This window comes from Gymnodraco acuticeps, unplaced genomic scaffold (assembly GCF_902827175.1).
Source record: "Gymnodraco acuticeps unplaced genomic scaffold, fGymAcu1.1, whole genome shotgun sequence".
NCBI classification, from domain to species: domain Eukaryota; kingdom Metazoa; phylum Chordata; class Actinopteri; order Perciformes; family Bathydraconidae; genus Gymnodraco; species Gymnodraco acuticeps.
Genome location: NW_022990838.1, coordinates 1,274,311 through 1,301,788, shown reverse-complemented (window position 1 = coordinate 1,301,788; position 27,478 = coordinate 1,274,311). Strand labels below are relative to the sequence as shown.

At 46.7% G+C, this 27,478-nt stretch overlaps 2 protein-coding genes across 10 annotated transcripts in view; one reads left to right on the top strand and one right to left on the bottom strand.

The window, feature by feature from the left end:
* LOC117557278 (scavenger receptor cysteine-rich domain-containing group B protein) overlaps nucleotides 1-26,117 on the bottom strand; it is a 41,825-nt gene extending 15,708 nt beyond the window's left edge. The window contains exon 1 of the mRNA XM_034233051.1: nucleotides 26,014-26,117. The gene's annotated coding sequence lies outside the window, so the exon portion shown is untranslated. The remainder of the gene's footprint in view (nucleotides 1-26,013) is intronic.
* LOC117557273 (RIMS-binding protein 2-like) overlaps nucleotides 24,869-27,478 on the top strand; it is an 80,212-nt gene continuing 77,602 nt past the window's right edge. For all 9 annotated transcript variants that reach the window (XM_034233030.1, XM_034233025.1, XM_034233024.1 and 6 more), the window contains exons 1-2: nucleotides 24,869-25,064; nucleotides 25,903-26,902. In XM_034233030.1, coding sequence (XP_034088921.1) covers nucleotides 26,024-26,902 — 879 coding nt within the window. In that variant the 5' untranslated portion in view covers nucleotides 24,869-25,064; nucleotides 25,903-26,023. The remainder of the gene's footprint in view (nucleotides 25,065-25,902; nucleotides 26,903-27,478) is intronic.

The window sequence follows — 27,478 nt, the reverse complement described above, 5'->3', positions numbered from 1 at the left end:
AGCAGTTACCGTAAGCCAGTGAAGGGAGCGGAGGAGCGGCGTGGTGTGGGAGAATTTAGGAAGGTTGAAGAGCAGACGAGCAGCTGCATTCTGGATGAGCTGCAGAGGTCGGATGGCACATGCAGGTAGACCAGCCAGGAGGGAGTTGCAGTAGTCTAGGCATGAGATGACAAGAGTCTGGACTAGAACCTGCGTCGCTTTCTGGGTCAGCTGGGGACGTATCCTCCTGATGTTGTAAAGCGTGTATCTGCAGCAGCGGGTTGTAGCAGCTATGTTTGCAGTGAAGGACAGGTTGTTATCTAGGGTCACACCCAGATTCCTTGCAGTCTGAGTCGAGGAAACAATAGAGATGCCGATGTTGATTGTTAGGTCAAGAGTGGGACAATCTTTTCCCGGAAGGAAAAGCAGTTCAGTCTTGTCAAGGTTGAGCTTGAGGTGGTGAGCAGACATCCACTGAGAGATGTCAGCTAGACAAGCAGAGATGCGTGCAACGACCTGGGTCTCTGAGCGGGTAAAGGACAGAATTAATTGGGTGTCGTCAGCGTAGCAGTGGTATGAAAAACCATGCGGGCTAATGACTGATCCGAGCGAGTTTGTGTACAAGGAGAAGAGGAGGGGACCAAGAACAGAGCCCGGAGGGGACTGACGAGCCTGCCGAGATGTGAGAGGACAGAGAGAGTCCAGAGAGGATAAGAGAGTAGAGAGGAGAGTTTCTGCAGCAGAGTTTGGAGGCAGGAGTTGGAACGAGTCAGAGGAAGGGAGGGCTGAGAGAACCGATGAGGCAAAGGTAGAGGGGGAGAGAGAACGTAGGTTACGGCGGACAGGTGCAGGATGAGAAGAGATTAGTTCGTTATGTTTGGAAAGGGGTAGAGAGAATGAAATAAAGAAGTGATCGGATGTGTGGAGCGGGTTTACAGAGAGGTTAGAAGTAGAGCAGTTCCTTGAGAATATGAGATCAAGGACATTGCCAGCTTTATGAGTTGGTGGGGATGGAGACAGTGAGAAAGCAAAGGCGGTTAAAAGAGATGTTAGTTCAGCTATCTTCCCTGTCTGGAGGTTGAAGTCTCCGAGAAGTACAGCGGGAGGGCCAGTTTCAGGGATGTGTGAGAGGAGATTATCTAATTCCTCCAAGAAGTCCCCCAAGGCGCCTGGTGGACGGTAGAGAACAACAATGGTTAATTGTATAGGATGGGTTACTGTGACGGCATGGAATTCAAAGGTGGAAGGAGTGAAGTTAGGTAGCTTGAAGAGGGAAAAGCTCCATTTGGGAGAGAGCAGGAGACCAGTGCCACCTCCTCTGCCAGTGGGTCTGGGTGTATGGGAGAAGGAATATGCTGTGGAGAGAGCTGCTGGGGTGGATGTGTTGGATGGAGTAATCCAGGTCTCAGTGAGAGCAAGGAAATCCAGGGACTGCAGGGAGGCGTAGCCAGAGATGAAGTCAGTCTTAGGAACAGCTGACTGGCGGTTCCACAGGCCCCCTGAAACTAGATGTTGGATCTCAGTGGAGCATGTGGGATAGACGAGAGCAGGCCGGTTATATCGATTAGGAGATACACGGGGCCAGTGATAATTGCGAGAAGACACATGAACAGGAATGGAGAAAATACACATGATTATAGCCTGAGGAGCTAAAAAACTAAAGAAAATAAAACACTAGCGATACTTAGCGCAATCAAAGTAGGATTTGCCTTCTCTTTGCCTCCCGCAGGACTCTAATGTCTTTGTCAGTCTTCGTCTGTCTGACGCTGACGCTCCAGGAAAGTGCTACCTTGGACACCTGATTGCTGAGTTCTCACCGCTGTGGAGCCACGTCCCTTTAATTAGTTAACTCTGCAGCTGGTGGCCCTCAAAAGGAAATTGAGACTGGCTCCCTCCTGAGTTGTTATTGTCTTTTCAGTGGCCCAATGGTTTTACAATTACATTAAACCCTAAGTTATAAAGTTATGAGTTTAACCCTTAATACAGTTACACCTACTCAATAAAGCTCTTAGTATTCTACAAATGTTTAAATCAAAGTTAACCCTAGCAGTCAGTTAGTTCAGTTTTAAGGTTTCAGTCAAATTACTTGTCCCAAGTTTCTGCCTGACAGATACTGTAGCGGTTGAGATTTTAAAATCACAATTTCAGTCAGATCAACTACAGAGCATTGATACAGAGTACACACACTGAAACAGAGAAGTCTAAAAACAGAATGTTACTCACACAATTCTAGAAGTCACCAGTTGTTATCCTGTCAAAATCGAGTTGCATGTGTATGTTATGATGATGTGTGTATGTGTATACAGTAGGCCTATGTATATGCAGGGGTGCACATAACTGGTAAGCAGGTACGCAAACGCGGCAACAATCTGAAATGCGTTCCGTCACTTGTGTCACAAAGCGTATTTGCGTACCGACGTACTTGTGAAGCTTTTCCAGAAGGCGGTTAGATCACCGGACGACAGAGTCGGTCTCCGTGTGCACAGACAGGGCTGCTGTTAACGTCGTTCTGTACAACGGAATTGTGCCAAAACTACGCCAACCGGCTGCGGAGAGAGACTCCCCCGCTTCACTGGAGAACTGCGCTAAAACAGCTGATCACAACGTTCACGCTCTGTGGTCACAAAGTACTCCACTAGCGCCCCCCGTCGACTTTCTTGAAGTACTCCACTAGCAAATAATACATTATCTAATGCAAAGTTTTAGAGAATTTAGGAGAAATATACAGGCACAAACTGTCCAAGTGTAGTACAATAAACACCAAAATGTGTTTTTTGGATGTTTTCTTTCCAATAGTCTGAAAGAAATTGAAGCAAAAACTCAAAAACTACCTGTGCAAGAAAAAACTATGTTTTTTCCTAAGTGTCTTGCCTTAGATAGATAATACAGTATAGCCCTGAAGGAAATGTTACCCCACAAACATTCCTGCGACCTTGTTTGTGTTATAAAAGTATTTCCTTTGAGAGGCTTAATGTGTTTAAATGTATATTTCACACGTACATTATACTCTGTAGTCCTTTCAATGTAGCCTCTCTGGATTGTGCTGCAGACAATTGCTTCTTAGCACTGATCCTTCCTGAGCCGTGGAGAAACGTGCAGGCTGTCCATGGACCATTTAAAGGCTTTTCAAGGACCAATTCATGGCTACTTCCTGGGGTGTCACCCAGGGGCGGATCTACCGGGGTGGCATGGGGTGGCAACTGCCACCCTAAACAATAGCCTTGCCACCCCAGCTGCCACCCCAGTTGGCATCTTTGTTTTGAAAGAAAAGTTGTGGGTCATCGGACATTTATGAGAGAAAGTCTCTAATGTCCCAGTGCAAGTGAATGCAGCACAAGATGCACGTCATGTAACCCCTCCCCCGGTCCTGGCGCGAGAGTGGAAATATGATTGGTGGCGAATTCACTTGAACGTGGGAACGGCGCAAAACGAGAAGCCTTTCGGACCCAAGTACTGAAGGAATGAGGTAGTTGCGGTCTACAATGACAGAGAAGAGAATGTCAAGTTTGGCTGTACTCAGCATTGAATCAAAACGCACTACAGCTGTTGATCTTAATACGTTTGTGAGGCGTTTTGCTGAATAAAATAGTAATCGCCGCATTAGACAATAGACAATAGACATGCCAACTTGATGCTCTGCTCACGGATGACTCAATGAGAATAACAAACTGTTAAGATGATGACCTTGTATGCGTGTATATATATTTTTCTTTGAGGAGGTCTGCCCCCAAAAAACAGTTTTAAGTCCTGAGAAAGTAAAATAAGACGGTGTGTAAAACTACACTGCCCAGCCAACAGAAAGTAACCACTTTGATTTAACTAGGCCAGTAGGTAAGGACCTTCCACTGGATAATAACTGCAGCGATGTTTATGTTTTAGCTGAATACACGTTTTTTAACCCTAACTGATGCAGTTAGTCACTTCTTTAATGTTTGTTCTTTCTGATGTAAAGGCAAGGTTGTAACTGTATATCAATAATGATATAATTACTTGTTTTTCAAATTTGAAGGAGGGTGAGCAAGCATCTTGATGAACATTCATCATTAACTCCTCCAAAAAATATAGTTTATTCAATAATAAATGAATATGTGAATCATAACAGTTCTTCACTATATCTGTAAAGCGTCTTTGAGCACCTGTAAAAACGCTAACAAATTAAATCTATTATTATTATTATTTATTAACAGTGATTGACAGCTGATAGGAATAATATGATTGTTAATAGTATCATATTCATTCAGACAAACATCGATGAGACAGTTAATTAATGTACTTATTGCAGCAGTCTGCATAGATTGGTACCCCTGCTGGTCTAAGAGTGAAACAAACTCATTCAGTTATTGTTCAGTTAAAATTCATTAAATTACGTCTGCCACCTTGTAAGGCTTTACTGATGTGCCACAATAATATCACCTATGTGATTGAGTTAAAATATTAATATTGTGGCTTTCCAAGTTAACATTGATTGTAGGAGTGTAACGGTTCACAAACATTTCGGTTCGGTACGTACCTCGGTTTTTAGGTCACGATTCGGTTCGGTACGTTTTCGGTACAGCAGAAAAAATTATCACAAAACATTAAATATATATTTTTAATTATTATTAAACTGTGACTAATGTATTCAAATAAATACAAAATATAGTAAAATAAACATTAAGGTGAAGCATTTCGATGAACTGAAATAATCTGTATTTGAACTGTACTAGTACCTAAGCAGCCAGCTTGACATTAGGACTTGCTTGTCATTGTATTTTCATGTTGTTTAAAGAAAGATGAACTTGTCCATATTGCTTGCTGAAAGGGCAGATCTGCTGGCACTAACAATGTCTCCTGCTGTGGAGAACACCCTCTCTAGGGACAGTGGCAGCAGATACAGCCAGGTAGCGCTTTGCTAACATGGCAACATAAGGATATTTGGCGTTTGTAATAGCTTTGGCTCGGTCTGAACTCTTTGCGAGTGGTGGAGGCTTACATGCTAGTGGGAGTTGGGTTTGCACTTCAGTCTTTTTTCTTTTGGTACCGGTAATATTCACATTCGGGTGATGCCTTTTCAAATGAGTGTGATGTATTGCCAGCCGCGTAACCAATGTTAGTTGAACAATGCCGACAAACAGCTTTGGTTCGGTCCACCTGTCTTTGTCCGTCATCCTTGTACGTAACTGCGAAACCAAAATGTTCCCAAACCGGAGACCTCAATGATGCCGGAGGATTTTCGAGCTCAACTTTATCTGCGTTCGCCATTTCGACAGTTCCTCAAATTACTGACTACATTTGAACGCATCCCTGTGACCAGCTCTCATAGTATGCCTCTCGTCCAATGAAATGACTTGGTCGCTCTATGATATAGATTACTTCCAGAAAGTTGTTCATGTTCTCAATTTTTTACGTTTAACGCTATATTCGTTCGGTACACACGTGTACCGAACCGAAGGGCCCGTACAGAATAATTTCAGTACGGGTACGTGTACCGTTACACCCCTAATTGATTGATATGATTGCGATTTAAATCAGCATATACTTCTGTCAGGGGATGCCACCCCTCAAAATCTCCTGCCACCCTCTTGCCACCCCATGAATATTTTTCTAGATCCGCCCCTGGTGTCACCATAGGGTGTCACCCGAATCATTGGTTCAGCCAAAATACTGGAATCCGTTTCACTATGCTAGCTTTCGAAACATCCTTCATAGGATTGTGAAAACGTAACACCAAACAGCCAAGTTAGCAATTACTAATACCCTAGTCCTGTCTTGCCCTGAAATCTTGTCATTGCGCCTTTCTCTTAACTAAACAGCTAGTGACGTTAGTCACCAACAAACAAGCTTAGTTTTAAGGTGGGAATCTAACAAAGCAACAAGCAATAAAACGCTGAAATGCTTTGCAACTTGTCGGGAACTGGTTCGTTTCTATGCTAGTTTGTGACTACAAATGATCTCTACCGCATAGAAGTCACCACATCAAAAATTGATTGACGGATTGTGTGTAGACATATAATAACAAGCAAGGTCAATTTACAGTATACACAACTCAAATAAAAAAAGATATACAATTATATATAATTATTCATGATTGTGTTTTATTATTCTTTGATACAATTTCCATTTAATTATTTGTGGTTGTCTTCTATACAAAAAAAACACGAATGTGTTCTAAGCATTTGTTGGAGGGTGCACATCTTACTGGAGATATTCAGCAGTGATTAGCTAATTAGATGTGTTAGTGTGTTGATGGTTTGGAGAGGTAAGCTATTGTGAGTGTTTTTGAGGTCTTTTTTTTACATGACTCCAACGGTGCTGACAAGAACACTTTTGTTCTCTTGTTAACATGAGAGTCTTGAATTTGAACTTGACAGAATTAGTGCAGCCTGACATAATGTTACCTTTGTCTTGGGCAATCACTTTAAGGAGGTCAAGAAGACTGCAGTATTCTGTACCGCAGGTGCTTGACACTGAATGTACTATGTGGAACATAACATCCTTGCCATTAATACCCTGTTGCTCAAGCTAATGCTTGCAATAGGACTTCTAGGCTCAAACAAGCTCCCTAAACATGGGCCAAAACAGTGACCTGAAATTAGATTACAATCATACATCCTCTTAAATAACTTTAAACTCCTATGTTTTCAGGAACATTGGGTCCATGCTTGCAGTTTGCAATTTACTTTGATAGGCTACTTTTCTCTTGAATTTTTCTGTGGGGATTAATAAAGGTTAATGAATCCTGAACAACCAGTGGCAGTGCCAAATCCATGCCTTGTAGTTTAGAGACAGCCACCTGGCAAGTAAGCAAGTTGACAGCTACTTTTCATTGCAGTTTTACACCCCTGCATTGAGTTTATTGTTGGCTAAACTAATTGTTTTAAGTAAGTATCATGGATAACATTAGCTGGTAGTAGGCTAATTTGACAAGCTAGCCAACTACACTGAACAAAAATATAAACGCAACACTTTTGTTTTTGCTTCCATTTTTCATGAGATGAACTCAAAGATCTAAAACATTTTCTATATACACAAAATAACCATTTCTCTCAAATATTGTTCACAAATCTGAAAAAAATCTGTGATAGTGAGCACTTCTCCTTTGCCGAGATAATCCATCCCACCTCACAGGTGTGGCATATCAAGATGCTGATTAGACAGCATGATTATTGCACAGGTGTGCCTTATGCCCCAGCCACACGAGGACGAAAACAGCTAAACGCATAGGATTAACGCAAACGCAATCGCAAAAAAGCTTCCGTCCACACGCAATATTCACCGGATAGTGTCTGTCCCAACCCAGTCTCATGGCATTTCGTGTTCACCAACACGATTTTTAATCGATTGATTCGTGTTCACCAACACGATTTTCCCCTTTTTTTCGTGTTGCACAGCACGATTTTAAAAGCAATGTATTTCTACTGGTAATGACGCTCATGGAAGCACGGCATTCGTTTGTGTCGGCTGCCCTTAAAGGCAATGTGAGCGTCCATTCTCATTGGATAACGGAGAATTGTACACCCGGAAGTAAGTATTCCCCTTACTGTCGATTGAATTTACAGTGATATCTGCACTATCATCGACTAAAAAACACCAGATTATCCTTGTTAATTACACAACATTGATTGGTTTAAATTGTGTGCAATGCTTTTGTATTTTTCCCCTTCGATTCGGAGAAACAAATATGTTTTCGGAGTAAAGGATAGCAGAATAGCAGACACTACACTACCCAGAATCCCCAGCTATCGTTTAGGACTACACCATGTGCTCTGTTTGACAAACCCCGTGATAGTCCTCAAGCTCTGTGATTGGAGAGTGTGCTCCGAGGGTTACACCGAGCCTCGAACAGCACTTGAAATGGGATGGAACCACAGCAGACTGTCCAAAACTGGATTTGAACGGGTCCACCGCGTCACCCCCTCCCCCACCCCGTCCCCAGAACTACACATGCTGGCTATTCTGTTTCGCAACATGTTCTCTATCTATGGCACGTCTCTACTAGGAGTTGTAGTTTTAAAAGACGTTTTCGTATTTCCCATAATAAGAAGTTGCCAGTATTAAACTGTGTACATCCCTGGAGGTTTAGGGGGTAGGAAACACTCAAATTTAAAACATATAATTAATAAATGGGTGAAAATGGCTTGTGCCCATAATGGGCAGCATTAATATATATACACACATGCCAGCTAAGGTCAGAAGAGCTTTATTTAACAGCTGGTCTTATGTTTGTGACCCCTGTTGTTAATTGATAACATTACATTACATTACATTAATTGATAAGCCTGAAACATGCACTTGTCAAGGTTCAGAGGCAAATTTAGCAAATATGGCAGTAGCCATCGATCAGCTTAAGATAAGATATACTTTATTGATCCCAAGTTGGAACATTTGCGTTACATCAGCATGTGTAACAGTTGTATGCAGTGGTGTTTATTTGTAAATCATTTAGTATAATCACACAAATTCTGTGTTTTAGATTTAACAATTCTGTGTTCTTTATTTATTGATTGTTCAATACCTGACAAGGCCGGAGATGAAATATCTACATACATCTTATAAGAGTATAATACATTATGTATAATATCAGTTAAAATAAGTGCTTCAACATAGTTAACATTGCTGGAGGTATGCACAAATATTGATAGATGTCTTGTAATGCACTATTGAGGAACCTGCGACCCAAGTTTTTCATTCAATGCATAACTACACCATAGTTGTGTGGGCCTATATGATATGTCAATAAACCTTAGAAAATCTTGAAATCTTGAAAGGGATGTGCAAAATAGTCATTATATACAGTCTTTAATTAACTATTAGTAGAGAATAACGAGTAATGAATATACTTTATAGGAATCCTATATAATCCTATATCCTCTCTGAAGACCCAGCACCTTACCGTGGTAGAGAGGTTTGTGTGCCCTGATGAACCTGGGGGCTGTGTTGTCTGGAACCTTGTGTTCCTGGTAGGGTCTCCCATGGCAAATTGGTCTCAGGCAAGGGGCCAGACTAAGATTGGTTCAAAAGACCTCATGAAAGAACAACAAAGAAGTGAGGATACCCGGCCCGGAGGAAGCCCGGGGTCCCCTTCTGGAGCCAGGCCCAGAAGGAGGACTCGTCGGCGAGCGTCTGGTGGCCGGGCTTGCCACGGAGCCCGGCCGGGCCCAGCCCGAAAAGGCAACGTGGGCAACACCTCCGCTTCTCCGTCCCGCGGGCCCACCACCTACGGGAAACATCGATGGGGTCGGGTGCGCTGCCAGAAGGGTGGCAGTGAAAGCGGAGGGTCTCGACGGACCAGACCCGGGCGACAGAAGCTGGCTTTGGGGACGTGGAACGTCACCTCTCTGGGGGGGAAGGAGCCGGAGCTTGTGCGGGAGGTGGAGCGTTACCAGTTGGATCTGGTTGGGCTCACCTCTACGCACAGCGTCGGCTCTGGAACCTTACTTCTGGATAGGGGTTGGACTCTATTCTTCTCCGGAGTTGCTCAAGGTGTGAGGCGCCGGGCGGGTGTGGGGATACTCACAAGTCCCCGGTTAGGTGCTTCGTTGTTGGAGTTTACCCCAGTGGACGAGAGGGTCGCCTCCCTACGCCTGCGGGTTATGGGGGGGAAAACTCTGACTGTTGTGTGTGCTTATGCACCCAACAGCAGTTCAGAGTATACGGCCTTCTTGGAGACCCTGGAAAGAGTCCTGTATGGGGCTCCTGAAGGGGACTCTTTAATCTTGCTGGGAGACTTCAACGCACATGTGGGCAATGATGGAGACACTTGGAGGGGCGTGATTGGGAGGAACGGCCCCCCCTGATCTGAACCGGAGTGGTGGTTTGTTACTGGACTTCTGTGCTAGTCATGGATTGGCCATAACAAACACCATGTTCGAACATAAGGATGCTCATAAGTGTACGTGGTACCAGAGCACCCTAGGCAGAAGGTCCATGATCGATTTCGTTATCGTATCATCGGACCTGAGGCCGTATGTTTTGGACACTCGGGTAAAGAGAGGGGCGGAGTTGTCAACTGATCACCATCTGGTGGTGAGTTGGGTCGAGTGGCGGGGGAAGCCTCTGGATAGACCTGGTAAGCCCAAACGTGTAGTTCGGGTGAACTGGGAACGTCTGGAGGAGGCCCAAGTTCAGGAGGCCTTCAACTCACACCTCCGGCGGAGCTTTTCGGGCATTCCTGTGGAGGTTGGGGACATTGAACCAGAGTGGTCGGTGTTCAAAGCCTCTATTGCCGAAGCCGCGGCGGGGAGCTGTGGTCTCAAGGTCCTAGGTGCCTCAAGGGGCGGTAACCCTCGAACCTCCTGGTGGACACCGGTGGTCAGGGAAGCCGTCCGACTGAAGAAGGAGGCCTTCAGGGATTTGTTATCCCGGGGGACTCCCGAGGCAGTTGCAAGGTACCGACAGGCCCGAAGGGCAGCAGCCTCATCCGTGGCCGAGGCAAAGCAGCGGGTGTGGGAGAAGTTCGGAGAAGACATGGAGAAGGACTTTCGGGCGGCACCAAAGTTGTTCTGGAAAACTGTCCGACACCTCAGGAGGGGGAAGCAGGGAACCATCCAAGCTGTGTACAGTAAGGATGGGACGTTGTTGACCTCAACTGATGGAGTGTTAGGGCGTTGGAAGGAACACTTTGAGGAACTCCTGAACTGGAGTATGACGGGGGATCAACACCAATCTCCCGGGGGGGAGGTCACTGAGGTCGTCAAACAACTCCACAGTGGCAAAGCCCCGGGGGTGGATGAGAACCGCCCGGAAATGCTGAAGGCTCTGGGTGTTGAGGGACTGTCATGGTTGACACGTCTCATCAACGTTGCGTGGAAGTCGGAAACAGTACCGAAGGAGTGGCAGACCGGGGTGGTGGTCCCCCTTTTTAAAAAGGGGGATCAGAGGGTGTGTGCCAATTACAGAGGCATCACACTACTCAGCCTCCCCGGGAAAGTTTACTCTAAGGTACTCGAAAGGAGGGTCAGGCCGATTGTCGAACCTCAGATTGAGGAGGAACAATGCGGATTCCGTCCTGGTCGTGGAACGACGGATCAGCTTTTTACTCTCGCAAGGATCCTGGAGGGGGCCTGGGAATACGCTTATCCGGTCTACATGTGTTTTGTAGACTTGGAGAAGGCGTATGACCGAGTTCCCAGGGAGTTACTGTGGGAGGTGCTGCGGGAGTATGGGGTGAGGGGGTCTCTACTCAGGGCCATCCAATCTCTGTACTCCCAAAGCGAGAGCTGTGTCCGGGTCCTCGGCAGTAAGTCGGACCCATTTCCGGTGAGGGTTGGCCTCCGCCAGGGCTGCGCTTTGTCACCAATCCTGTTTGTAATATACATGGATCGGATTTCGAGGCGTAGTCATGGGGGAGGGGGTCTGCAGTTCGGTGGACTAAGGATTGCACCACTGCTTTTTGCAGATGATGTGGTTCTAATGGCTTCATCAGTCTGCGACCTTCAGCACTCACTGGATCGGTTCGCAACCGAGTGTGAAGCGGCTGGGATGAGGATCAGCACCTCCAAATCTGAGGCCATGGTTCTCAGCAGGAAACCGATGGACTGTCCACTTCAAGTAGGGAATGAGTCCTTACCCCAAGTGAAGGAGTTCAAGTATCTCGGGGTCTTGTTCTCGAGTGAGGGAACAATGGAGCGTGAGATGGGCCGGAGAATCGGAGCAGCGGGAGCGGTACTGCAGTCGCTTTACCGCACCGTTGTGACGAAAAGGGAGCTGAGCCAGAAGGCAAAGCTCTCTGTCTACCGGGCCATTTTCGTTCCTACCCTCACCTATGGTCATGAAGGATGGGTCATGACCGAAAGAACGAGATCGCGGATACAAGCGGCCGAGATGGGTTTTCTCCGCAGGGTGGCTGGTGTCTCCCTTAGGGATAAGGTGAGAAGTTCGGTCATCAGGGAGGGACTCGGAGTTGAGCCGCTCCTCCTTCGCGTCGAAAGGAGCCAGTTGAGGTGGTTCGGGCACCTAGTTAGGATGCCACCTGGGCGCCTCCCTAGGGAGGTGTTCCAGGCACGTCCAGCTGGGAAGAGACCAAGGGGTAGACCTAGGACCAGGTGGAGGGATTATATCTCTTCGCTGGCCTGGGAGCGCCTTGGGATCCCCCAGTCAGAGCTGGTTGATGTCGCCAGGGAAAAGAAAGTTTGGGGCTCTCTGCTGGAACTGCTACCCCCGCGACCCGACCACGGATAAGCGGAAGAAGATGGATGGATGGATGGATGGATGGAATCCTATTCATATCTAATAATAAAAATAATGAAATTCAATAACATGCTTTAACCACTAGGTGTCCCTTTATATCAGCTGTGCACCTTTATTGTGTAAATACAGCCTATCTACCAATTGGATCAAATATAAAAGTCAGCCGAATTAGTGTTGATACTGCAAGGAGACGTATTGTGTGAAAATAAATGTAAGATGTTGTTTAATGGCTGATATATTTATGATCCACGTCACGTTTTCAGTTCCTCATGTTTGTCTAGAAGTCTTCTCATCAGGGCTCTATAAATACAGAACTACGGCAGATATGTAATATTTAATGCAGCCGAACCGTGTATTACAATGCCGTTATGTGATGACTTTCAAAGAGAAAAGCAAGCACACTCGGAATAAAGTATTATTTTATTTTTTTTAAATGTTTTCGGTCTGTTTCCGGTATTTGTTAATGACGATGTGCTGTGAGATGTGAGACTGGAATTGCACAGGGGAAAATAACGTAGGCTATCTTTAGATGCGGATTTTGTTAAACTAATATGTTTGTGCTGTGGACCAACACTATACATTGACGGGGAAGGGGGTAGCAATAAAGATAACACCATTAAACAGTTACACAACATAACAGAAATAATATCGATAGCAGCGTCCCTAGCAACCACTGGTAACAATGAAAACTTCCTGAAGTAATCTTCGTAATAACTAGCAAACTAAAGATCATGTACATCCACTGCACACATAATCTGAAATAACAACTCATATTTCTCGCATCAAATGACATCAAAACGCATTTTAATGGCCAAACTAACTTTAAAATAGGCATTTTCCACCGAGAATAAAACGAAGTTCGGCCATGTTTTTTTTCTCTGCAGGGAGAAATTTGAAGATCACGTGACATAGACGCCAGCCATTGGAATGAATGGTGAAAACTATAGGTTACTTACGTAACCCCAGTTCTCAGAGTAACATGAAGTGAGATGTCTCACTATGGGATGCGCCTCATCGCGGAGCAAACAGAAGCATCAATCTCATTACGCCAATCCTGATTGGCTGGTGATCTTGACGTCAGCGTCAGGGAATTCACCCCCTATAAGTAGCTTATGCCACGACGCATGCGTCATTCAAAATAAGCACCTCTTCTCGCTTCACCATAGCAAGGAGGGCCGTCTGGTGAGACATCTCACTTCATGTTACTCTGAGAACTGGGGTTACGTAAGTAACCTATAGTTCTCATTCATAACACTCCGTTCGATGTCTCACTATGGGAAATTGTAGCTCCCGTATTGTCAGACGAGCTTATCTCGAAAATCACCAAACCAACCAGAACTTAACAGGTAGAGCTCTGACTCAACCAGGTGCCCAGCACTGCTTGAGTCACACTGGGAGCAGAACGTCCAGCCTGTTAAGAGGCGGACAAAAGTGAGCGGCGAGGACCAGCTCGCCGCTGCACCAATGTCTTGGATGGGAGACATCCTGGACTCTGTCCAGGATGCAGCCAGACCCTGAGTCGAAAGAGCTCGCGGACCCGAGGGTGCCTGCGAACTCTGACTTGTATGAGCCCCAAAGCAATTGCTTCCACAAACCAGTGGGAGAGCCGTTGCTTAGTAACAGGCTTGCCCTTATAAGGGTTGGCCCAGGACACAAGGGGTTGGTCATTATGACGAAGCACCCTTGATCTGTCCCTGTACGTGCGTAAAGCACGGGCTGGACACGGCAAATCCGGCCGCTGTTCCCCGGAGGAATACAGTGGCGGGGAGGATGCCTCAATGTCAAATGTGGTACCTGAACCAACCGCCTTAAGATAAAGGCAGGGTTGGGCTTCAACCACACTCTGTTTGCCCTGGGGCGAACTGAGTGCATGAAGACTGTACAGATAGTGCATGAGTGCCACTGGCTCGCTTGGCAGCTGCCAGGGTCAACTTCATGTCACACTGTATTCAGATTGTACCACTCACGGGCCAGGCCCATAGAGCCAAACGCTCTGGGTGTGGGTGAAAGATCGCCCCCCCCCGCTTGGGACAGTATGTCCCTGCGTAGTGGGAGCTGCCATGGCTGCCCGCACAGCAGCTGATATATCTCCGCTAGCCAGTACATAGCTGGCCAGTGCGGAGCTATCAGGATAAGTGTGTGGCGTTGCTCTCTCACTCTGGCCAGAGTTGCGGGTATCAGAGCCAGGGGTGGGAACGCGTACAGAAGGCCCGGGGGCCAATTGTGCGCGAGTGCATCCACGCCTAACGGTGCATTTAGATCGTGCATCGAAAAGAACAGCTGACACTGAGCGTTGTCTTTCGATGCGAACAGATCCACCGCCGTAACGCACCCACAGCTGGCTCACAATCCTTGGATGTAGAGTCCAGTCTGCATAAAGTGGTATACCTCTGGACAGTAGATCTGCCCCGAGGTTTATCACTCCCGGTACGTGCGTCGCTCTCAGAGAGAGGAGACGTCTGTGTGTAACTGGAGAGAACGCAAACCCCCTTGGCGGTTAATATACAATATTGTGGTCGTATTGTCTGTCCTCACAAGGACGTGATGTCCCCTGAGGAAAGGCAGAAAGCGTTTTAGGGTGAGAAACACCGCTAAAAGCTCCAGGTAATTTATGTGCGCCCACTGGAGGTCTCTGCTCCAGAGACCCCTCACCGGGCAACCTTCATACATACCTCCCCAACCTGTCAGACATGCGTCCGTGGTGACCACTTTCCGTGAAAGGACAGCACCCATAGGCACACCTTGTACTAGAAAAGTCGGGTGCAGCCAGTGGCGCAGTGCCATTACGCATTTCACAGTAACCATCACTCTCGGTTTAGTTTTAGGGCGGCCCCCCAGCGCTGAAACTCCCTCATGTGTAAGCGTCCCAGTCGTACGACCAGGATGGCTGACGCCATGAGCCCCAGCAATCGCAGGCATGATCTGAAGAGAACATGTTTGCGCAGCTGGAAAAGAGCGAGACAAGCTCTGAAAGCTTTCACTCTATCCGCTGACAAGCGAGCTGAAAAGGGCACCGAGTTCAGGTGTAAACCCAGGAAGAGTATAGTCTGCGTGGGGCACAACATGCTCTTCTCTGTGTTTATTATGAAACCCAGGTTGAGCAGGTGCTTTACAAGGACATTTGTCTGCGTAACAGCCTCCTGCTCCGACTATGCGAGAAGCAGCCAGTCGTCCAGGTAGGTCACCAGGCGAATACCCTGTTGTCTTAACGGGGCTATCGCGGCTTCCGTACATCGTACAAACACCCTTGGACTGAGAGACAGACCGAAGGGGAGTACTCTGTATTCATAACAGATCCCCTGAAATGCGAATCTCAGATATTTCCTGTGTGGGTAATATACTGGGATGTGAAAATACGCATCTTTCAGGTCGACTGATGTAAACCAGTCGTTTTGTCGTACGAGCCGCAGCAGAGATGTGTGAGTGACCATTCTGAACTTATATCTTTTTAGATATTTGTTCAGAGCCCTCAAATCAAGTATTGGCCGAATTCCGTTCCCTCCCCGTTTGGGAACGAGGAAGTACTTGGAATATAAGCCGCCCTGACTCTGCTCGGCGGGTACAATAGATATAGCCCTCTTTTCTAGGAGAGAGAGAATCTCTCTCTCCAGAATATGGGCTGACTCTCCTCGGGCCTGCGAATGCAGAATGCCCGAGAAGCGAGGGGGGGTGACAGCGAATTGGAGTCTGTAGCCCCGTGTTACTGTCTTGAAAACCCAAGCAGATGATGTGAGCATCTTCCACTGCATGCTCCTTAGAGCCAGTGGAGATGTCACGTCTCTTCCCCTCTGAGTCTCTATTTGTTGTGTTATGGGGCCCTCTAGTGTCTGAACACAGTGGTGCCCCTTTTCGACAATCCCCACCGACACTGCGCATGCACATGACGGTGGTGCCTTCACAACCCCAGCCGGCACTGCGCATGCGCGTTGCGGTGGTGCCTTTAAAGCCCCAGCCGGCACTGCGCATGCGCGTGGCAGTGGTGCCTTCACAGACCAGCCTGTAATCCGCCTTTTGAGAGATGCCGTAGCTGCTCTCAGAAGGGGAACAGTTGACGGGCTGTTTATTGGTTTTATTGTTTTTCTTATCATTTGTTTTAGATGCGCCCTCGGCCTGAAGCCTGGATGCGTCAGCGGCAAATGTTTTATGACAGAAAAATCAACAAATGTGTGACATGTGTTAGTGCGGACTTGAGGATGGTGTTGAGGCATCTCTCGAGGCGGCGGGAACACATTTAGAGCTGGGGAACCGTGGACTTCCAGCTCTGTCACGGAGGGGAGAAGGAGGGGCTGTCACGCCGCTTGCTTCTTCTTCCTCGACTGCTGGCCGAAATTCTGGGTTGGCTGCGCCTGAGCTGCAGCCGGAACCGGAGATTTTCTAGGCCAGCTCGCCCTCGTCTCCAGCCTGGGCTGGGGACTCGGGGCGGGCTGCGACCTCTGCGTATTCGGTGTTTTAAACCGAGCAGGGTTCGAGGCAGCTTGGGCGAAGGACTGCTGCTGCGAAGGCAGCGGCTGGACCCTTCGAGGGAGGCAGAGGTGGAGTGCCTCGTCCTCCTTCTTTTTCGACTCACACCTCCTTTGCATGGAAGCAAGAGCGGAGCCGAAAATTCCCTCGGGAACGATGGGCATATCCAGCACATCCTCCTTTTCCCGGTCTGGGAGGTTGGTGAGGTTGAGCCATCTCGCTCTTTCCTGCACCACCATGATCCCCATTGCCTTGCCCGTGGCCTGGACGGCGCAGCGTTGGACACGAAGACAAATGTCCGTGACCGCTGCCATCTCGTCCAGAGTGGCTGCCCCCGGGTTACCCGACAGGTCCTCGCAGAGCTCCGGTCCGACTTTGCTGGCAGCGTGGGGTTCCTGCTTGGTGACGGGCCCATCCTCGGTAGGAGGTGGGCCGCTACCAGCGGTTCCATGGGCGGTATGCGGAGCAGGCCGAGCTTCTCCATTCCGTCACAGTCTAGGGAGGAGGCACCCTGGATTGGGACCTTGTTGCTGAAGGGCCAGTCTCTCCACGAGACCGACACCTCATCCAACATCTCCGGGAAGACCGGAAGGAGTTGCCTCTTTGTCCGCGCTGCTTGGGGAAAATGTTTCCCTTCGTAGCGGGACCTGGAGGTCTCCTTGGCCATTTCAGGCCACGGGATGTCGAGTCTGGCCGCGGCGCGTTTACACACGGCCTGCAGGTCCATGCTCAGACAGGGCGAAGCTGGTGTGCTATCGCCCGGGAGAGCAGCCCTCGGTCCCGGCTTTGCAGCCTGAGCCGATGACATGAAGATGTCCTCTTCATGTTCATCCGACTCGGACAGGAGGAACACCGAGGCGTCCTCTTCGTCCTCATCGTAGTCCAGCTCGAGGACATCCTCCGCGGGTGAGACCATGGTGAGGTCTAACCGGGAGCCCTAGCTCGGTAAAGCGTGGGGTCCCGTTCCCGCGTGTCTTGCCGTCACCGGGTCCCGGCCTGCCAGGGCGCGGGATTCCGGTTCTGCAGCCATCGCAGATAATGAGCCCCAGACCGACACAGTGAGGGGCTCAGTCTCTGCGGCGGACGCCCCCGTGTCTTGATTGCCAAACGGCGAATCAGTGGACATGAGGGAGTCCTGTTCCAACAAGCTAACTTGGTGTGCTAGCCGTCGGTGGAGGCTCTTTCGGGTGAAACGGGCACAATGCCCGCACGAGCCGAGGTTGTCGATAGCCTCCTGGGCGTGTTCCAGCCCGAGGCAGGACGAGCAGACCTGGTGTGAGTCTGTGCCTGCTATCTTCAACCCGCAGCCGCATGACCGAGCCTCCGAGTCCCTGACTCCTCTGGTGTGAGGGGGAGAGGCGTCCATCTTGTTCGCCTCGTGGCGTGGAGAGGACACGCTCGTAACAGGTACGTCGTTGAGAGAAAAAGTGTTACCAACCCGTCCTTAATCCGGAGAAAAAGGGACGGTGTGGGTCCTTTGTTCTCAAAGAATATTGACTGGTGTGTCAATATACTTCTAATCCTTTTCTCCTCCGTGAGAGAGAAAAAGAAAAGCGTCCTCGCTACCGTGGTGTCGGTAGTAAGGGGAAGCTAGCTAGCAACAGGTGCGTAGCTAGCTTGAGAAAAATCAAAACCTTACCTTACTTTCCGGGGAAAGAAACGGCGAGGTCAATACTGGCGTTAGTATTACCGTCTTCTTGCGAAGCAGAAGGAGTAGCCGGCGAGCGCCCGTCGACCGAAAGTGTTATATTTGGGTTCAGTCTGTGGACCGTTAAGCTTGTCCGGCTACTATAGAGATGTGCTCTGAAGCGAGAAGAGGTGTTTGAATGACGCATGCGTCGTGGCGCAAGCTACTTATAGGGGGTGAATTCCCTGACGCTGACGTCAAGATCACCAGCCAATCAGGATTGGCGTAATGAGATTGATGCTTCTGTTTGCTCCGCGATGAGGCGCATCCCATAGTGAGACATCTCACTTCATGTTACTCTGAGAACTGGGGTTACGTAAGTAACCTATAGTTTTCACCATTCATTCCAATGGCTGGCGTCTAATCGAACGGAGTGTTATGAATGAGAACAGAGCACATGGTGTAGTCCAAACGATAGCTGGGGATTCTGGGTAGTGTAGTGTCTTCTGCCATCCTTTACTCCGAAAAAATATTTGTTTCTCCGAATCGAAGGGGAAAAATACAAAAGCATTGACATTAGCGTCATTACCAGTAGAAATACATTGCTTTTAAAATCGTGCTGTGCAACACGAAAAAAAGGGGAAAATCGTGTTGGTGAACACGAATCAATAGATTAAAAACCGTGTTGGTGAACACGAAATGCCATGAGACTGGGTTGGTCTGTTCACACGAGACAGCTCCGTTTAGCTCCAACCACTGGAGAAGCTGCAGTACATATGCAGGAGCCTGTACGTGGCGCTGTAACTTCCTCCACAAAAGCAGCGAAGAAGCTTGGTTGTCATGGTTGCTCTTCTGTTTATTCTCCGCGGTGGGGGCCGAGGGAACCGGGCAGAGTTTTTCGCCAGTCAACGTGTATTAAAGTTTAAATCTTCCGGACAAAATTATAAAAGTGCCAGTCAAAGGTGTTCTTTGTTATTTATTGAGCTTTAAAACAAATGAATAACGACTCTATATATAATATAATAATAAAATACACGGAGCCTCTCTTTTTCCTCCCTCTCTTTGGACAGCGCCAGTGTCTGTTTCATGCAGCAGCTGATCCAGTAATGAGTGACCCGGCCGACAGTAAAAATAAACATATTTATAACTAGTTTAGGTAGTTTGAGAGGTGTCTCCGTCCTGTCAGATTAGACTTCACTCGCGTTTATGTCCATATCGAGAGAAAGATAAATAATCTGAATTCAGTGTGCAGTTTACTTTGACGCGGGGGTGAGCAGCAGAGGTGGGGAGAGGCGGGGCTATTGCCTCATCATTATCAGAAAATGATCGTATAGGGCGTACACACGGAGCCGTTGGACCCCCCAGAGCGTTGCGTATGCCGTTCTATCCACCTTGGGACCCGTTATCGTTTCCGCAGTCGTTTAGTGCCATATTTGGTCTTCCTCGTGTGGCCGAACGGTCTATATGACAGTAAACAGTAACGCAAACGACCGTTGTCGTCCTCGTGTGGCCGGGGCCTTAGAATGGCCACAATAAAAGGCCACTCTGAAACGTGCATTTTTGCTTTATTGGGGGGGTCTGGGGGGGTCCGAAAACCAGTCAGTATCTGGTGTGAGGGGTAGGGTTAGGGGTAGGGTTAGGGTTAGGGTAATGTTGTGAATCGAGTGGCCCATGGTGGTGGTGGGGTTATGGTATGGGCAGGCGTATGTTATGGACGACGAACACAGGCCACTCGATTCACAACATTACCCTAACCCTAACCCTAACCCTTAACTGCACTTACACTTCTATGCATGGCTTTTACTAATAGAACTGGAATCACTTTTAAATTGGCCATTTTAGATCCCCCTCTCATTTAGGGTATTTTATAGAGTCCATTGGGACAAGCTCTGCACACGCACACACACACAAATACATTGGCATACACACACACACACACTCACACACACACACACACACTCACACACACACACACACACACACACACACAACACACACAACACACACACACACACACACACACACACACACACATACACACACACACACACACACACACACACACCACACACACACACACACACACACACACACACACACACACACACACACACACACACACACACACACACACACACACACACACACACACACACCACCCTCCAGATCCTGGGACGGGGAGATCTGCTTTTTAATACACTCTGCCGCCGTTCCTTGGTCCGGCTCCGCTCTGCACTTTTTAACCATTCGTTCGAAATGATCTTGTCCTCACTGAGCTTTTATGATGCTTTTAAAAGGGTTCTTATAAGGTTTATGTTTACGGAGGTCTTTAAAATGTTTTTAAACATCTATCTACCGAGAGCCAGTGCACCACGCAGGGCTCCGGAGGAGCCCTGCGCTCTTCCCCAACCTAACCCTAACCCTAATCCTACCCCTCACACCAGATACTGACTGGTTTTCGGACCCCCCCAGACCCCCCCAATAAAGCAAAAATGCACGTTTCAGAGTGGCCTTTTATTGTGGCCATTCTAAGGCACACCTGTGCAATAATCATGCTGTCTAATCAGCATCTTGATATGCCACACCTGTGAGGTAGGATGGATTATCTCGGCAAAGGAGAAGTGCTCACTATCACAGATTTTTTCAGATTTGTGAACAATATTTGAGAGAAATGGTTATTTTGTGTATATAGAAAATGTTTTAGATCTTTGAGTTCATCTCATGAAAAATGGGAGCAAAAACAAAAGTGTTGCGTTTATATTTTTGTTCAGTGTAGTTTATCCACTCGGATAGTATTTTGATAGCAATAATGTTAGCATTCAAACAAGCTAGCGCAAGCCAGCTAGCTCAAGTTTAGCTATGCTGCATTGATCTGCCATTGGTTGCTTTGTAAAATTAACTGATAAAGTAATGTTGCCAGGGCCGTCCCTCCCTAAGGCCGATCATGCAGACAGCGTGGGGCCTCACCTTGCGGAGGGGGCCTCATCTTGCGGAGGGGGCCTCATCTTGCGGAGGGGGCCTCATCTTGCGGAGGGACCGGGAGGGTGCCTCAACTGAGCCGAAAATGCAGTGCACCTATGCGCCGCTGCGAGGCTCCACTAGAACCCCCGAAACAGAGGGCCTCACCATACTGTATAACTTTGCGTGGGGCCTCATGTTGGCCAGGGACGGCCCTGAATGTTGCAATCAAAACGCTAGCCAATTTACCAAGGTTGTCCAATTGAATTAGCAAAAATGATAAGCTCAAGGCAGTATTTTGCTATATATTCACTGTTGGTGCTGTGATGAGTTAAAGAAGTGCAATGAACTTGGAAGCTGCTTAGAGCAGCAGCTAGAGCAGAAAGTGGCTGCTCTATTGCCTAACATAAAGGGTAGGTCTAAGAAGTTTAAGGTAAGAAAATATCTGTGCCGTGCCGATGCACGGCAGGGGTATCATCATCACTAAGCCTCAATTTAACAGTTAACTCAAATGTCTTAGAAATAAAAGGCTGTAATACAGCACTTCACTGCCTCAGGTCATTTGGCCTGTTGTGAATGAAACCAATTTGCAGAGGTTTCATTTCATAAGTTGTTTTCACACATTAGACTGTCAAAAAAGATAAAGGCCATAAAAGACACTTTATTTTTGCCCAGATTCAGGTCAAACCTATACCAGCAAGTTCAGAGCAGTGACGTTTTTGTGAATCATTTATCAACCTCAAATGGTTAAATAAATAAATATCTATTTGCACCAAAATATTAGGCCTATCCAGTAGTCTGACACACACACACACACACACACACACACACACACACACACACACACACACACACACACACACACACACACACACACACACACACACACACACACACACACCACACACACACACACACACACACACACACACACACACACAGAGACAGACAGACAGACAGACAGACAGACAGACAGACAGACAGACAGACAGACAGACAGACAGACAGACAGACAGACAGACAGACAGACAGACAGACAGACAGACAGACAGACAGACAGACAGACAGACAACCAAAGAGATTACCCCCCCCCCCCCCCGGATAGACAGAGATGTGTGTTAGTAAGTACTTCTTGTACAAAAAATAGGTGTACACTGAATTGCAGAGCAGATTTTAGGAGTATGTGTGTGAAATACACTGATAACTTTGTTTAACTTATTAAGGTGATGCATCAGCAGGCATTGGTGATTTTGCAGTGCATTTGCTCTCCCTTTCTCTGTTTCTGCCTATTCTCTACAGGGTTTCCACACGTGCACAGAGATGGAAATAAGAGAGGGAGCAGCCCAAGGACACCCTGATAACACAGAGTGGCATGCTAGATCTCTCTTTCTGTCTATCTCTGTCTTTCACCTTCTCAGTGAACACAAACAGTAGGTATTCACTCAACTAGTGTAAGTGAATAATTTCAGTAGCAAACCACAAACTTATAGACCAGATTAAACATAATACAAAACTACAGTAAATACTAAATACCCAGTTATATTCTTATACAAAAGCCACCCAGTGGTTAGACATGGTATGCTTTGCCTCTTTGATGGCTTTTGGCAACATGATATTGAAACGGTATGTACATACCTTTGAGGATTTATACATTTCAATTTCACTGGCTATGCCAAATAATGAAATCTCAGGAAGCATTTTTATCAAGGAGTAAGGGATCATATTAAACAGTGCATTCCTGTTGATTGTATCCTAACATACAGAAAAAAAGTGAGATATAAGATTGGTATAAGAGTAATAACTGTACAAGAGTGCACTGAACAATATTTCATTTTATGATACAACTATTATCCAGATATTCTATATATTTTTGATTATTTTCTCTGCCATCGTCAATTAGCTACACCTTCAGATTTGGTTTCCAAATTAACTGGTTGATCATTTTCATCTTCCTTTTTACAACGGGAAAGATGGCCTATCCTTAGATATTTTGGTGGAAAGATAGAGAACGGAAAACTACAAGTTATAAATCGTTCACTTAGTGTTCTTTTGAATTTAAGTATGTAACTCTCCTGTATGTGTTACTCTCCAAAACTGACACATTTAATGCTATCTTGTTTGTGTGCAAATGAGCAAAAATGACTAATGATTTGTTGTAATAAATATTGCTGTGACCAGAATGACTCATACAAGCATAAAGGATCCAATTCCTGATTAAAGGAAAGGTAGGGTGCAACCTAATCCTCATCCATTTGATCAGGTAACCTAAAGTAAGGAGACAAACAAAAGGTGTCATGGTGATATATATCTCCCTTTACTACTACCTAGACATTTACTGCTGAATCTTATCCGTCCACTAGTCACCACTATTGAGTCTTCCTTCCTTCCTTCCTCATAAGCTATTTGCAGACCTATTTCTGGTTTCCTTTTTCTTTTAATATCCTTTGTGCCTGCCAGTTGTTCTGCATGCTTTGATTTAGTAGACTTATTTTTAGTTCAGCATGCTGTGTGTCTGCTGATCTCTTCCATGGCCTTTGCCAGTTATTCGAAACGGCGACACAGTCAGTGCGATGATACACACACACGCACGCGCACGCACACACACACACACACACACACACACACACACACACACACACACACACACACACACACACACACACACACACACACACACATACACACACACACACACACACAAGTATTTCATTGAAAAGTGTGCAGACACCTTGCATTGCATTGGGAAAACGATTTCAAATGCATCCCCACAGAGGACATAATTAGAGCACATAAAAACAAATCTATTAACCCCTTCTACACTGTAGTACACATTTATGACAAATAAAGAACATGTAGAATAGAAGAAGAATTGGGATGGATGAAACCCTCTTTAATGGTCACACATGCAGAGCACACAGCACACACAGTGAAATTTGGCCTCTGCATTTAACCCATCCTAGTACCAGGAGTCTAGTAGTAGGAGCAGTGGGCAGCTGTTGTACAGCGCCCGGGGAGCAATGGGGTGGTGTATGGCCCTCTGTCTGCCAACTTGACCACCAGCTATTTATTTAGTACTTAAGGATCATTGTGGTAATACATTCAATATAAAATATAAAAATAATTGCCTCTTTATGATTAATTAAAAATAATATCCAATACAATGATCTCTACTGGTATCATCATCATCGAGGGATAGTTACAAACCTCTGCACTAGCAGCAAATAGCCACTAGTGGTCGTCCATCTCACACAAATTGGGTGGGTTATGTGGCCTTCAGGTGGGCTAGTATTGTCGAAACGCATCACAACCTTACACGTTTGTTATTAATACACAGACACTGAAGGCAGAACTATCTATTCCAACTTTTAGTTTTGGAAGAAGAGGAAAAGGCAATTGGTAGACGGGGATACAATAACTTATTTGAGATGAGATCTGAAAACTTTGATACACAGCACATAACTATTTTTCTTGTGTTGTTGCAGGATATATAAATCTATCAAGCCTGCATTTCAAAATGGACTTTTAAAAAGTTATTTTGGTATAACGAAGGTGATTTAAATGCGCGATAAGTTGTACATAAGCGTGTTGCAGCGGGTCTTTAAATGACAGGACAAGACACGTGAAGACGTCCGTGAAGGCAGCACGGTGTGCACGGGGCAGCACCATGACGCTGGGCACAGACCGTGTGTGGCCATAGTGTGTGACACTCGGAGATAAACAAACCCCTTTGTGCATGACTCCTTGGACCTTTAACAACTAACGTAAACAGTCACAATGTTGTCACAAAGCTACATTTAATGTCAACAAAAGTAACTCGTTTGGAAAATAGTGACTCCGTTGATGAAAACCTAAGAGTTGAGCCCGCTGGGAGGTGAGTTTCATATAAGTTGTTATAACGGTAAGCTAACACTGGCTAACAGGTTTAGCTAGTGGTCAGTGTTGTTCATACTCGAAATACTGCTTTTACGTTATTACATAGCGTTTGCTACATTAGAACCGGCTCCTTGAACACATATTAGGTTGCTAAATGATGCTAGTTAATTAGCTGTGTACCGAAGCCCCCCACCAGTGTAATATGAACCGTACCATATGAATGCCACTACATTGAGTTAGTGATGGGTAAACTTGTCTACTGTAATGATAGCCCCTGTGAGTAATGTGGCATTTTTATTATTTATTGACCGGTTCACTTGTTGCATCCCCAGGTCTCTATTTGCTCCTAAGCATAAGCTCTGTTAATCGCACCTCGTGTTGTTTTGTTTATATTTGCTCAGCTGTTTAAAGGTAGTTCTGTCATCCATCTTTATCACATGAACATGTGTTAATTTGTCCTGCTTTAGATAGAAATAAACACAAAATGTTACGTGTATATTTGCAGTGTTTATTTTCTGCGAAGGCATGGACACTTTTGTGTATCTTCATAAACTATCAAATTATGTTTTGGTTTGACTGAAAATATCCTAGGTAGCTGCCACATATTCCTTTGCTCACTACATAGAGAGAAACATGATTGGTTAATTCATTGTGCTTGCTATCTGAAGCTCTTCAGAGTGATGCCCTATCATTTTCTGAATGTTCCTTCTAACAGAGATGACAAATACTGAAATCCTCACCTCCTTCCACTTTGCTGAAACATTGCATTTCTTGTTACATTCATCTAAGAATCCTTTTCCATTTCTCTCACACCCTCCTCTGTCTCATCTTTCCAGTGACTTGGTGTGATAATTGCATGCTGCATGTCTGATAACCATCCATCACCTCACTGCACTTCCTCCCAGTTCTGATGCATGGCCCCCTCATTAGTAACGAGTACGTCTCACCGTTCCTCGCATGTTGTGCTGTGAGAGTGGCATCATGAGGAAGAACTGGGATAACCCTCTGGCACTGTCATCCAAGAAAACATGCCAGGGCCAGAAAGACTATGGACGAGAGCTACAGAGGCTGCGTGCTGTTTGGGAAGCAGAGAAGAAGCACACGCAGCGGGCCCGTGGTGAAATCTCTGTGGAGCTGAGGCACCTGCGTGAAGGAGCAGAGAGGGAACAGCAGAGGGCTGTGAAGGAACTGTTGCTCAGGCGAGGGTGCAAAAAGGACTGTCTCGCTAACAACAAGGTGAACATTAAAGACAGTAGACGTCACACTGAGGTCGAGTCCACAGATAAAGAGGCGTTTTGTTTGTGTGGTGGAGAAACTTACACAAAGCTACAGCAGTTATTGCTGACGCTGTATGAGAAGATAAATGGTGAGCAAGCAGTCTATAAGTTGCATCACAGGCAGGAATTTGAGGTAGAAAAGGCGGTCTTCCTCTGCCACCTGCTAGATGCCCATGGAAGACTGTTGCAGGGGAGGCAAAGAGCAGGACAGCTCAGCTCCATTTCTAACAGTCTCTCAAGATCTCAGGGAGGTGGTACTAACTCCTATCAGACCAAGCCTCTCCTAACCTGCTCCAGAGCCTTGCCTCATACTGCCTCCCACTCACTGAAGAAGAACACCAAACAAGATCTGAGGGAGCTGCCTTCAGGGAGGGCCGTCTGGGCAGCTGACCCCTGCCCCTCCACTGCAGTCGTGGACACCTGTCAGAGCGGCTCGCTGACTATTTGTCACCCTCACAGCGCTCCCCATGCAGGCTGGGACCACCAGCCCCCCTACTGCGCTGAGTCCTCTGGGTCAGATGAGTCATCGCCCCCCAAATGCATGGACAGAAACATGGAGGTAAGCTATTTGATATCTTCACATTCTACACATTCTTCTAAAATTAAGTTAGTAAGTGTTCGAGAATAGTTCTCCTTTATTCTTTAGATATCTAACCTTTTTGCCTGTTGACGTTTATGACCAACCCTGACGTCTGTTATCTGTCTTAAGGAATGGGCTGCTCCAGCTATTCCCAGTTTATGACCGGTCAACTCTCGGTCACAGATGGTTTATGATTGTGAGAACGCTGGCTTCGAGCCTAAGGGTCAGACAAGTGACTCAGTGTCTCCAGATGTTGGGGCTATCTCCAGTGTTCCCAGATGTTTACGTTATCTCCCCCAATATGTTGATTAACTCTCTGTAAACTAGTTAAAAGGGCTATCGAGAGAGAGGCTCTGCAGAATTGATGTGGCAACTCTACCCGTGCAGTCAGAACCTCTGGCTGCTGTGACTTGTGATGTGAATTTCTCCGGCCGATACTCCTAATAAACCATCAGTGTTTGACATCAAAGCTCCAACTCTCCTCGTGTCTCTGTTGCGGCTTTCACACCAGCGCTTTTCCCTTTCTAGCTTTCTAGCTTTTCTGGTTCATCTCCG